The sequence below is a fragment of the Prionailurus bengalensis genome, chromosome E1 (assembly GCF_016509475.1).
Source record: "Prionailurus bengalensis isolate Pbe53 chromosome E1, Fcat_Pben_1.1_paternal_pri, whole genome shotgun sequence".
Taxonomy (NCBI): Eukaryota; Metazoa; Chordata; class Mammalia; order Carnivora; family Felidae; genus Prionailurus; species Prionailurus bengalensis.
The window spans coordinates 45,571,435-45,585,034 of record NC_057347.1 but is presented as its reverse complement, the minus strand read 5'-3'; the positions used below and the strand labels follow the sequence as shown (position 1 = coordinate 45,585,034).

General features: G+C 48.5%; 1 protein-coding gene across 7 annotated transcripts in view; it reads right to left on the bottom strand.

Moving 5' to 3' along the window:
- Positions 1-101: 101 nt before the first annotated feature.
- TANC2 (tetratricopeptide repeat, ankyrin repeat and coiled-coil containing 2) overlaps positions 102-13,600 on the bottom strand; it is a 384,022-nt gene continuing 370,523 nt past the window's right edge. For all 7 annotated transcript variants that reach the window (XM_043584928.1, XM_043584929.1, XM_043584930.1 and 4 more), the window contains 3 exons: positions 11,904-12,050; positions 9,319-9,419; positions 102-7,724 (listed from right to left, as the gene is read on the bottom strand). In XM_043584928.1, coding sequence (XP_043440863.1) covers positions 5,771-7,724; positions 9,319-9,419; positions 11,904-12,050 — 2,202 coding nt within the window. In that variant the 3' untranslated portion in view covers positions 102-5,770. The remainder of the gene's footprint in view (positions 7,725-9,318; positions 9,420-11,903; positions 12,051-13,600) is intronic.

Here is a 13,600-nt window from a genome sequence, read left to right as displayed (position 1 = left end):
GGGGAGGGCTCCTCGGCACGGCAGGCCTCAGTGAGGGGGGAGCCTGAGTCAGCCCCCCCCGGGCAGGTATCGTAACGTAAGGAGAAAGCACCACAACACCGTGTTTTTCCAAGTGTTACCCTTTATAAATAAGTACATTTGCTTTCATACATACAGTTCATTGTACGGATGGCGATCTGTACACATGGGCAGGAGAATGCATTCATTTACCTTTTCACATCTACCTCACACAGCTCACATGTACAGACAATACAACTGCTCAAGCAAGTACAGCAAAGGAAAATGTCTTTCCTTATACACAGGGGGCTAGATGCCTCTGTGGGGTGCGGGACATCCCCACTGCACGAGTTCACAACTGTGTGGTGTTCAATATATCGGGAGAGAGAACAAACATGCATTGGATAATATACTGTACAGAGAAAGTCCTTTACATCTGAGTCATAGAAAACCTAAAGGAAAACTAAGTGCATTAAAGCTTTTTCCAGCAAGTGTCTTGAAAGGACAGCAAAGAGGAGGAAGAATCAAAATCATATTAGTACAAATCACTCTTTAATTGTAGACTGTACATGTCTGTACTAATTAAAATCATCTTGGATTTGGAGGAGACAGAACAGAGACGGAGATGCTGCGCTGGATGGAAAGGAGGCCATGCCTGAGAATGGCACCTGCCCTGAGCCTGAGGAGGAACTGGCCCCACTCAGCAGGAATCAGCCAAAGGAAAAAACAAAAACAAAAATAAACTAGAACAGGAAGTGTAACTTACAGGATTTCCAAAATAACCTGTGAATGGAGGAGAGATCTGGAGCCGGCTTTTCTATCTTTTTTTTCCAGTAAGCTGGTACACAATAAGGCAGGTACATTCAAGTACTAAATTTTCCAGAATTAACTCTCTGTCTGGTCCTGGGGACCGAAGGGATCGAGTGGAGTCCCCCTAACCAGGTGTTCTGGTTAGCGGTTAGGCAAAAGAAAACTCCAGCCAGTAAGTGCTACAAAAACAAAGCAGCTAGGCTCCTTCCTGTCCACAGAGTAGGTCTGTCTGAAAAACAAGAGTGATGCTGGCCTGCACCTATATGCATTCAGCTAAAAACCCGACAGGTCAGCTTAGTGGAGATTATCAGAGTCAGCAGGAAGAAGTGAGATGGTATGGGTGAGGAAACATGAAAGTAACACTTGATTTTTGGTGTCCAATTACGCATTCATTTGGTACTGACTTTCAAAGCTCTGACTGTGGCCATCACGTGGCCACAAGCATCTCAGGGTGGTTCAGCAGCTGTGAGGCATTGGACACCGAAATGCAGGTTACCAACACTTCAGCCCTTGAGTGGTCTGTGTTATAAAAGGAGTTGATGAAGACCCAGTGATTATTCAAGTAGCTCTGCACAGTGGCTCCACCATTCCCATTGTGCTTGTGTCCAGGCCCCCAGCCAGCCACCTTTTCTTGGGAGCAGCCAGAGCTGAGTTCAAGGCATTGCATGGTGAAGGTTTCCATGACACGTCTTTGTAGGTAGCTCTTACCCCTAAGCCCTTTTTGTTCATGGTTGTTAGTCATGGTAGATGGTCAGTCTGGAATTCCTAGAGGAAAAGGAGAAAAAGCCACACCTCCCAACGTGCGCGCAACGGGGCGGCACAGGCCTTGGTGTGGAAGCAGCAGCAGGCTGCCTTTGCAAGTTGGCTTCGTGAGAAGTGGGCAGCCCAAGGACAGACAGACAGGGTGGGAGAGGCTGGGACGGGGAGGGGACACCCTGCCCCCTGGGGAGCCTGTTCCATTTTGTGGCAAAGGTTCAGTGAGCAACTGGTTTTGTCCAAGGCATTTCTGCAGTAGAAAAATAACTATTTTTGAACCAAACCACCCACCTGTGACATCTCTGGAGTTGTACAAGTTGGAGGCCAAGAGGAACTGAGAGGGGAGCTCATGGGGAGTAAAGGAGACTTCCTCATACCCACCCGGCCATCAGAGGAAGGGAGTTCTAGTCAACATTCTCTGGGCCTCTGCCTGGCTGAGGGTCCAAAGCAGGTAGCGGTCAAAGAGCTTATCTTGCCACGACTGGCACGGATGCGTGAAGACCCCTTTCCAGGTCTTTGTCCCCTCCTTCCTGAACCCTCTGGGCCTGCCTGCTGCCCTGGAAGCAGCCCCTCCAGAGGACGCGCTGCCGGTCTTTGCCACCAGACGAGCCTGGTGCAGAGCCACAGTGACACCTAGTGGTAGAATATGGTTGAAGCAAGGTGACGTCTACATAACCCACTGTATATGACTAAAATCTAAGGAAAATACTTATGGATATTAAATTAGATACTGGTTAATTTTTCTATTGGGTACATCTCTGGGATATAAAAATACCAATATTTAGAGAGGGGTTCATAAACTACTATACAATATAAGGACTGAGAATACCTTTCTCTAGGCTGTTCTGTTTACAATAATTTAGGAAAAGTGTTTAATAATCCAGGCTTAACTAAATTAGCAAACTTGTATCTCTGGACAACGACCTGGGGTACTGTACATGATTCTAATTAGTGGAATTTTCCTGAGCCTTCGAGTTTAAGTTAAACACATCTAGAAAGAGGGGCACGTGGGAGAGGAACAAGAAGGGTTTGTGCTCTATTAATTTGGGGCTTTAATAGTGCACGTCTGCAACCCGGACAAGATACAACAGCAGATACAAAATGGTCTCCATTTTGTCCATGCCAAATTCTCATGTTACACAGGTTTTCCCTTTACTTTGTAAATAAACATTAATTTTTAATTGTTAATTGTGTGCCTTACTGATCCAGTAAATAAAGTAACCATGTCTCAGGAGTCCCTAAGAAAATTGCTGGAAAAGCACTTTAAAATCACTGCAAATATTTTTGTATTTAAAAATTCTTAATCCTTTTGATGCTTATATACAACAGTTATTTCTTGTGCTATAAATGCTGTGATCCACTGCTTGATTTCTTTCCTTTTTTTCCTTTTTTTTTTCCCTTGAAAGATACACTAAAAGACAAGAGCGGTTCTGCTATTTTCTAATGAAGACATTACGCACACTTAAATATCCAGTATTTATCAGAGTTACAAATTCAAACAGTAAAGTGCACCCATTTATAGACATGATGTGATGAAAACCCATTAGTGCAAGGATTCTGGGTGAACACAAACGTACAATTTGGTGAGAAACCTAGAGGCTAAAGTTTGTTACCACTGTCTCCATTTCAGGGTGTGTGAATTGGGTGACTGGAACTTAACCAGTTTCATCTGAAAAACTTCCCCCACCAGGAGCCAGACACGGACTCAGTGAGTGCTGCTGGGGGAGAGGGCGTCTCCGGGATACAGTACTAAGATCATCCCATGGCAGTGAAGTAGCACAACAGGGCATGGGCAGTCAGCTGAGCAAGGAAAAATGGTCTCCTGCCCCCAATCAGGTCCAGTCGGCATTTTCTAGTCAAACTCAACTGGCGCCCAGTAGTGACATTCACTCCCTCTTATAATGGCTAAAAAAGAATGGCATTTTGACTGTTTTAAGTGTTTTGCCCAATAAGGCATAGACCCTAAATCTCCGGTTTGTCCAGGAAAGCCGAGAGAGACCCTGGGGACAAGTGGCATCAGTGGCATGTCTGGGAGGTGCAGAAGCTGCTCGCTCACCTAGACAGCTGAGTGCAGGTGGTGTGTGTGGCATTCCAGACACACAGGGGCACTTTCCTCACAGACACGGACGTCTTTCAGAATGTAGCAGCAGCTCCTCAGTGAGAGGTGGGCAGGGAGGGGTGAGATGCAAAGGGCCCTGTAGGGCTGAGACCTGGACAAAGCGGGAGCTGGGCTCCCGGCTGCAGGCTGATGCTACAGCTCTACGCTTCCCCTTCTAGATGGAAGCAAGAGAGGGGGAAGGGAAGGGAAGGGACAAGACACTGGCGCCCACCCTGGTCTGAGTAGGAGACAGTCCCTGGGCATCTGAGAGTGGGAAGATTCTGGGTCTTGAGCTGGCCCCGAGACAAGTCCTGGCCTGTGTCGGGCTTGGGGGCTGAGGGGTCCGTCTATTTGGCAGAATCTAAATTGGTAGAGAAATGTTTCTGATCTCAGCTGCATGCTCCCCAGGTCTTAGTGATACTTTCAGAGGACACTTACTATGACAAACAGGTCTGGTCACATCTGGATTTTTATTCAGGAAACTGCCCTTCCTATAGCCCTTTCTTTACTCACAGAGCAGAATGATTCGTAGTAACAGAGAACTGATTCTCTGTTGTTCAGCTTCTTAAGTTCTAAGAGCTGATGCGCAGTCAGTACCAGGCCTGTGCTAAGGCTTTGGTTTCAGTGTTCTTGCTGTCCATCTTGTGCTGGCCTCAGTCACGCAAAGGACAGGTCAGCAAACGACCTCAAGACACAGAAGAAGTGTGGAGGGTAACTGCATCAGAGGACCTGCTATCTATCTCATGTTCCCCCACCCAGGGCTGAAAGGGGTCTGTCTGCTCCCTGAAACACTTCACTGTGCCTGGTTTTCAAAGATCACTCCCCAAACCCTCCTACCTAGAGAAAGAAACGAAGAAACAATCCCTAGAGTAAACAGATAATGAAACTATAGATCTTGAAACGGAATCAGACGACACCTGGCATGGGGTGCAACAGTCCTGGGTGCAAACTCCAGGAATAAAGTCTTACAGCCCCAAGAGAATTCAATTTGCTTCTCAAAGAACCAATTTCTTCACGGTACCATGTGGGTTTAAAAGAAAGAGGGCCAGTAGAACACAATGTGGCTCCAGGTGAAGACCCGACAGGACTACTGTACCAAACTTTGGCGAAGAGTTTGCTTTTATGAGATATGATGCTCAGTGATGTACCAGGACTTAAAAAGTAGACTTCGCCAAGACAAGAGATTTTCTATAGCCTTTTTCTGAGAATCCAGAACAGTCTTTCTTCCTCTCTCTTTCTATGTATTTATGTATCTCCCCCCCCCCCCATGGAAAATCAATAGCTTTTAATCGTTAATTGTTGGCTAAAAACCTAAAGGATAACTCTCAGTGGATTATTTAAAAATATCCATGATTCTCATCCAATTTCCTTGGCTGGGTGAACTATTTAAAGGGCTAGTTGTTCTTTAAATATTCATAAAATGCTTCTTGAAAAATCAACATAGTGACATTTCAAATAATTATATATATATATATATATATATTTTTTTCTTCTAATTTAATCGACCTGTTTCTTCTCTTTCTCCTTGATCCTTTTGCCCCCGTAGGAAGACCAGCAATAATCTAAATGAACATTCTAGACCCGATGACTGCAGGGAGCTGGCAGTCCAGGGGAGGACACCATGGCACAAGAATGCACTGGGGTTGGCTATTTGGATAACACTGGATAAGAATGCAAAGGCAAAGGGGCGTCATACTCTTTCTAAAGTTCCTAGAAGAAAACGAACAAGAACATCTTATTTTTGTAAAAAAGGAGAAAGACATTTACACAACAAGAACATCAGTGAAAGCGATTGTCTCCTGGAAAAAGCTGACCAGTGTGTCTGATCTCCCTGGGTTAAAGCACACGGCACAACAATCTCCTCGCTGGCATCGGAAGAGAGGGAGAGAGCATGTGGCTGGGGCACAGACGAGAGAAACTGAAGTCCTGGCTCACGGGAGGCCAGCTTCCCAGTCGGCTGCATGCAAAGAACTCCAGCACGGGGCTGCCACCTCTAAACACCACACAGAAACTGCATGAGAAATTAAGCCAGAGAACTACCTCAGATGTGGAAACCAAGCCTGAAGATGTGCAGTGAAAACATATGGGTCTCACTCCAACGAACGTCTTTTAAACATTAGACTCCACAAATGGTCTCTTTGGTTTGATAGGGGATGTCTGCCCTTGTCGAGAGTCCCGGGACAGCTGCCGGTACAGGTTGTCCTGATATGCCTGAGCCACAGGGAGGGTCCGCGCCACCTTCACATCGGGGTATGAGGAGGCCTGGCCGACTCTCTCCAGGAGGTCTCCGCGGGACCCATTAGCCAGCATCCCATGGGGGCTGTAATAATCGTCCTCCAGCAAATGGCCATTCTGTGCATTGTTGGTTTTGTTATAAAAGGCAATGTTGCTGATGGATGATGGTGGACTGAAGGACTCAGGCTGAGGCAGGTTGCCTGGAGACGTGGGACTGAGAACGGTATCCACGGATGACACGGCCCAGGTCCGATTCTGCTGGTGAAGGTGGGGGTACTGTTGAGTCCGGGCTGTTTTATCTATGATCCCCATGAATGGTGTGGTCCTGGATCGGGTGGGCTCACTGGGGTAACCTCCCTGAGTGGGAGACACCGGTGACAGCTCGTCACATGACCTATCATACGCCGGTTTTAGTGGGATCTCCATTTGTTGAATCGAGGAAGATGGCCGGAAGGTAGGAGTGAGGTTGGAGGCTGATGAGATACTATTGCTAGATGGAGAGAAGCGCAGGCCTACGCTTTGGGAGTGCAGCAATGGCCTGGGAGTTGGTGGGTGGGGCTTGATTTCATTAGGGTTGACACTAATAGGTCTTCTGATTAAATGTGACACATCAGGGGAACCTAGTTGGCTGGAGGAGCGCTCCAGATCTAGTTTTGAGTGACAGACTGGGTAATAGGATGCAGACTGGCTACGGCCAATCTGTGGTGTCTGGCTGTATCTCATACCACCTCGATATGCTGAGGAAGGTCGCTGTGGAAGGTCTTCTTTGGTCAACCCTCCATGCTGACAGATGGCACCTGCACTCAGGCTGGCCTGGACGTGCTGCACGGGCCTCCCATCCCCTACAATCCCCCCAATTGACCCTTGATAAACCAACCGGCTCTGACTTACTCCCATGTCTCCTTGCGAAGACTGGTATTTACTAGCCATTGAGTGGGCTACTTGGCCATAGGCCCCTGTGGAGAGGACGGTGCTTGAATGAACCGCTGAGCTGGGCTGGTTGCTTCTCACAATCTGGGCCTTGGCAGGCTGTAGCCTGAGCCCTTGCTGGGGAACTGCCACAGGAAGCTGAGGCATCTGATAGGGCCGCTGGGCCATTTTGGATAATGGAGATTTTGGTCTGCCAGGAAGCTGACTAACATTTGTTTCTTGCTGATAGCGCACGGGTGAGCCCGACTGGGATCTGTAGACACTCATGCTTTCAGCTGGAGGGCTGGCCCGGTACTGAGGGCCTCTACGGAGGGGGGACGGAGGAGGGCTTGGATAGTCCTTGCCTGGCCCTCCCACGGGAGGGGGGCTAAAGCGGTAAGACCCGCTCTGGTGGGCTGGGGACGTATGTGGTGGGCTGGGCCTGTAATGAGAGTTCTGGTGAGTTGGAGAAAGAGCGGGTGAGGTGGACTGATAGCTCTGTCTGGTGGGAGAGCCTACAGAACTACTGGAACGGAAGTCAAAGACCTGATGCGAGCCGAGCGGTGAGCTAGAGATGTAGGCTGAGTCCCGATGGGCTGGGGAGGAGGGCGGGCTCTGGATTATCGGGAGCCCCTGACTGGGCCGAGCTTCGGTCTGGAGGCCAATGGAGACATTTTCAACATCCTGTTCCAGGTACTCCTCCTCGAACATATCCTGTACAGAGTATACATCTTCGTGCTGTGCTTCGGGTTCCGTTTCTTCTGGTAGCGGCGGCTGAGGCGGCTGCTGAGGCGGCGGCGGCGGCGGCTGCATCTGTCGGCACTCTTCCTCCACGCGCAGCAGGAGCCTCTGGATCTCACGGTTGTTTGGGCAGAGCTTGATGGCCTCGTTCAGATCCTCTAAGGCTGCTGCAAACTGTCTGCTTGACAAAATGTAAACACAGGAACTGGGGTTATTCTGAATCAACGGGAATCACCAAGAGCTGAGGACCACGGTCGCTATTTTAGAGAACTGGGGTGGCATCTGTGGGGGTCTGGGGGGTGGTTTTGTTTGATTTGTAAGGAAGGAAACAGGTAGGCTGTCATTCTGGAAGAGTCCAGAATGCTTCCTTAGCCTGTTTACCCTCCATCTTCCTTCTGGCCTCTCTGGGATTAGTAGAGAAATGGCCCCATTTCATCAGTCCAGCCAGGCCCTTCAGGAAGATTCTCTTAGTGCCCAAATGCACACCAGGCAGTATCAGAGTTGGGTGGGGTTGTCATTTACAGGGTCACTGTCAATTAGCTTAGCAACAAAACAGTTAACTACAATATTTAAGAATCTTGCTGATCCAGCATAATTTTTTCTTTATATTCTCGATATTTTGGCTCCGAATTTCAGGCCTGTTCCGTCCTAGGCCAGAAGACTGTCCTCCGCCCTTTTCTTCCCCTTGCACCCCAGCACTGTTGCTCCTCTGTTCTGCTACATCAGAGCTGGGCAGGTATGACGCTTGCTGACTAGGCAACTCGGATTCTAATTTACAGATGAGGACAAGAACTCTCAGAGATATTCCCATCCTCTCTATTAAGATTGCCCAGGAAAGGGGCAACTGGCCTTGTGGGGAAGGAATTATCTGGGGAAAAAGAGAATTTGATAGTCAAGCTTCTGTAAGGACTCTGTTACCCCAGCTAGTTAAGACTAATATTTCTGCCACCATCATTGCTGAGACTTAACCTGGATTTGGTTTTTCAGGACCATATCGCCCCTGGCCACAACACTGACCCTGAAGCAGTTCTTTCCCAGGCCATGTTAAGGAGAAGGGGAGGGCACTGGGCAGGAAGCATCAAGGACAGTGACAAGTTATCCAGAGATCAGTGATGGCTGGTTCTAGGTCTTTCTGGAGCCTTTCCTTCCCATTGGCCAAGCCACAGCAGATGGACACGAGGGATGGAGTTTCTCTTGGGCCCCCTCAATCCTGGCAGCAAGGACCTCCTGTCTCCATGAGTGTGTGGTGTGGTGGTGGTGGGGATTTAGGTGAGGAGGAGGTTTGATGCCACCAGACTTGAGGAGAGCCCCAGAAGGAAGACTGAATACCACAGGGACTCCTCAAATGCCTCTAGGAAAAGAAAGAGGAGCCTGTGGTGTAAGTGACCCATCCTATTTCTCTAAAAGGGCCAGGAAGATGTTTTACTTATGTGACCTCTTCTTAAGTCACCAGTGTCTCTTTATGCTATCTGCTTTAGGGGTTAAAAAGTGACTGAGATACGGCAGAGGCTTCTTGGAAGAAGGTGCCATTCTCCAACAACGCAAAGGCATTTTTCTCCCAAAGTGAAATGTTTTAGAGCTCCACAGCCCTGAAGACACGCCAGTCTTAAGCGGAACTCTGCGCTATGGGAGCCATCCCCAAAGCTTGGCCCTAAAAATCCTCAGGGATAGACACATTTGGGTACATAGGTCCCAGGACGGCCTACATGGCTTTGGCCGGATTTTCGGAACAGAGATCTCTTGCTTTTCACCCTCTCTCTCTCTCTCCTCACCTGCTGCTGCGTTTGGCCCTTGCTCTCGCATAGTAAGCTTCATAAGATTTCGGTTTCAGCTCCAAGGCCTTAGTAGCAAATTCCTCCGCCATTCCAAAATCCTGTCATTACAATAGGTGTGCAAATGAGTCATTGAAGAGATATGAAAAATAGACAATTTGGGAATAAAACAGATTACAGGTACATTTGTTTGACATTTATGGATGGAACACCTGGGATTCTCGACATGCCTGGCACGGCTCTAGCCACGTGGCCCAGACTGGGAGTTCCTTCACCTTTGCCCTGTGTGGCCCTGCAACAGCTCCCGGGGAATTTATCTGCCCGGAAGCATGAAGATACTTTTAATTTGCCTTCTTTCTGCTGTTCTAATGAAGTTCTTTCTAGCCCAGAAGCCAGATGTTAACCCAGTGAAGCTCCTGAAGTTGGAAACCGGGACTCTTGTTACACGGTGTGTGTGAGGCAAACACATCCATGTACCTCACGCAGGCGCTCATCCTACCCCTGGCTTCCTGTCACACCCACTATTCCTCGGCTTCCTAACGGGTGAGTGAGCTCCAGCAGGATGCGGTCTGCGTAAAGGAGAACTGCACTGACCATGGAGACCAGATAGGGTAGGGACCCCAGACAGACTTGGGTTCAGGCCTCTGGTCCCCCCTGGAGCCCCTGAGAGGGTGTGCCGTGTGTTCTCACCCATGTCTACTCTGCAAGTGCAAGTAAGTGGGATGACGCATTGGAAAGCCCCTGATGCGGTTTCCGGCACATGGCGGAGGCTCGGTAACTGGTAGTTTCCTTTCTATTTCACAGGGGCTTCTCTGGCCTCTCCTTCTCTGAACTGGTTCCCTACTTAGATGCATTTAAAACAAAAAAATTAAAATAAGAGAGGGCCAAGGCTATGACCGGGGTCTGTGTTGTCCCCTCATCTCTTGATCCTGAGGTCCCTGAGGGTGTGATCTGAGGAGTGGGGTCCCTGAGGAGTGTGGTCTCATGTGTCCTCCTAGGAGAACCCTGGGAACAGGCACATGGGTAACAGAGCCGTACGTTTAAAGGCAGCCTTCCATACTAAGCTAAAGACAGAGTGCTTTCTCTTCTTTCAATGTCAGAGCCTTAGTACAGTAACCTCTGGTGACATGCGTGTTCCTGAGGTGGAACAAGGGCCTGGGGCCTGGGTAGAAATTAACCAGAAAAAGTGATGGGCCATCTCTGACTGAGACGCAGACCTCAGGTGTTTGGTTCAGTGTTGGTCATGGGAGGTGGCTGTCACCTGTTTCTGAGCAAGTGTGGAGCTCTATAGAGAGGAAGTATTCCATCTTATGGGAGTCACCTATTGCTACTCTGTTTCCAACCTTACCCTTCTTTTCTTTTGGACAATCACCATTTCTGGCAAGCTTTGGAATGCTTCTAAGGAGCAGATTATTTGTTCAGGCAAAAGAGAAGGCAGCAGGCTGACGGCAGCTCCTAGCTTCATCTCATTCTCATGGGTTGCTGCCACGGGGGACCCTGGGTACTGCTGATCTGGTTATGTTTCACAGAAGGGCCTCACTGCCTTCCCCTGGGGTGTCCTCTTCCCACAGGAACTGCTACTGCATTCCCCCTCTCCTCAGCACCTGGGGCAACTCTGCCTCCTTGGGCCGAAACTGTGTCCTCTGAGACACGTGCGTCTACAAGGCTCTTCTCGTTGCCAGGGTTTAGACGGAGGATGTGAAGCTCATGTACACAACTGCTAGCAGACCCCCTCTCTGGAAATGCCAGCAGACCCCCTGCCCCTGCAGCTGAAATCTCACTTTTGCACAGCTGAGCTCTCTAAGTATCAGCATTCCTGTTTGGCGTGGATTGTTTTTAGCTCCTGAAGTAACTGTGAGACCTCAGGCGGGGGGGCTGTCAGAGATTCCTGACACGATCTCAGCTACTCCCGGTCTCTGAGAGAGGGTTCTTGGCCTGGGAGCATCTGTGTGTCACAGGAGCAGTGGCTGAGGGCATCAGAGACGGTATGTGCATGGCAGGTGAGAAGGACCAAGTACTACGTGGGAGATAACAGAGGACCAGGAAGAGTTCTAAGATTCCCTCTTTGACAAGAATGGACATGGCATGCTGGAGTAAAAAGATGAGGAGAGGAGGGAAAAGTTCAAGACTAGCCTTTGAAATAAACCTTGAAGTCCATGGTCCTGAGCCTTCTTTCCAGCCCTGCCTTAAGTGACTAGGGGTCTATGAGAAGGGAAGGGAGTGACTAAAATTCATATCTAATTGCAGCTGGAATTCTAGTGACCACTGCTCTCACATTTTCCCAAAGACCAGAAAACTGACTTGGGGGTAGGAGGTAATGATGATGGTATTCCAATCACTTTCAGTGGGAACTAAAAATTCAGAAAGCTACCAAAGTGCCCACAGCATTAACTTTTTTATAGTTTCAGATACGGATTGTACTTAGACTTGATTTCTTTCAAATTGCAAATGTCAGTGCTCTGTGAAGGACAACCAAGTTCCAAATGGGGCAGAGAACGATTTCAGGGGCCTGGTAAGAGCCAGTGAGTGACACGGGCTGTCAACTTCCAGGGCTGTAGAAAGCAGCTGGGAGGAGAGGGACTTACGTTCATTTTCCTGCGACATCGAGAGAGGTTGAGGAGGAGAGACACCTTTAGTTCCCGGAAGGTTTTCAAGTCCTCACCAAACCCTTCTCTAGGGAATTTCTTCAGAGCGTACTGGTAGCGCTGGGCAGCTTCCTTTACTTTACCTTTCTAACGGGAGTACAAGACGGCAAAACACACAGTTGGTCTGCTGAGCAGCTGAGGAGGTGTGGCCCCACTCCCTTCCTCCTCTCCGCAGCCAAGTACTAAGTTAGCCCTCCCAACCACCAGCCTAGGGAGTAGGTCTGGCCCTGGTGGTGAGAGCAGAGGGCCCAGTCTTTTCAACAGGAAACTCGCCTGGCAGGACGGGCAAGGTTGAAGGGGATACCCAAGACCTAAGCCAGAGAACCAACACCTGGAACCTCCAGCTTCCCAACTGGATTCCCAAGAGACGGACCTTGCTCATTTCAAAGGAGCTTTTTCTTGACCTGATCTCCCTGGGACACACATCATTTCCTAGTCTCAACCACTCCAGAGTTATTACTACTTCTTTACTTTTGGCCTGCCTGGAAAGTTCTTTTCCTGTTTGATGTCCCACCTTGCCAGTCCCCTAGGAGAGGTCATTCTCTTCCTTGCAAGGAGGTGGGAGCTAAAACAGTCTAGCTGTTGCTTCCCTAATCTCAGTGAATAAATAGTATCAGTCAGTTTCCCCCTGTCTTTAAAAAAGGCTTGGGGTAAGGTGGTAGTAGAGAAGAGAAGTTTAGAATGTGTGATCCATCTGTGCAGGAGGGATTTTCCACCATGAAGTAAATCCCAGCCTAGGGATCTGGTCACAGGGGCCTTGAACTTTTCTTACATTTTGTATCTGAAAATCTATCAGCTGAGCTCAGAAAGATGCACGAGGCATCTCCCATTCATTTAGCTGATCTTAATCTACTCCATTCCTTCTGTACAGCTGCAACTCTACCAGGGATCCTGACCTTTTGATTTTCTCTGCAGCACCATTCATTAAGGACAGATCTAGAGTTGGCCAAGGTAGAATTCTGGGTGGGAACAGCAGTAGCTTGCCTAACCTCATTAGGAGGTAGGACTCCTTGTCTCAGAATATCAGAAATTATATTCTAACCAGGGCTTAGATTCTTGACAGCAGTGCTATCCCAAAGTCCTAGAGTAATGAGACCCTTCTTGGAAGTCATGTGAAATCCTGGTTGGGTCAGGACTCAAGTTTCATAGAAGCCTGAGAGTCCTAGATTATCATGACTTTCACACAAAGGGTCCTCAGGAAATACAACCCTGCTCCCAGGAACTCTGTACGCTTCTTACACAGGGATGGGTGGGACATGGAAATAACGTGCTACATAATCATTCCCCATCTTCAGGCCCAGGGATATCTCAGTGAGGTTGGATTTGTATTTACCTTTAGAAGAAGATGCCGCTAATCTTAACATAACCAGAGAACTATGACACGTAATTTTTTTTTTTCTTAAGTTTTATATACTTGAGTAATCTCTACCCACAGCGTGGGGCTCAAACTTAACAATCCCGAGATAAAGAGTCATGTGCTCTTCTGACTGAGCCAGCCAGGCAGCCCCTGACATGTAATGTCCTTATGGGACTTCCTAGAGGCCACAGGAGTGAGTCTCTGTTAGGGCTATGGAGACTTAAGCTTCAATTATGAGTACAAAAAGACTCCATACTTTTTTTGTTGTCATTGTGAGTGA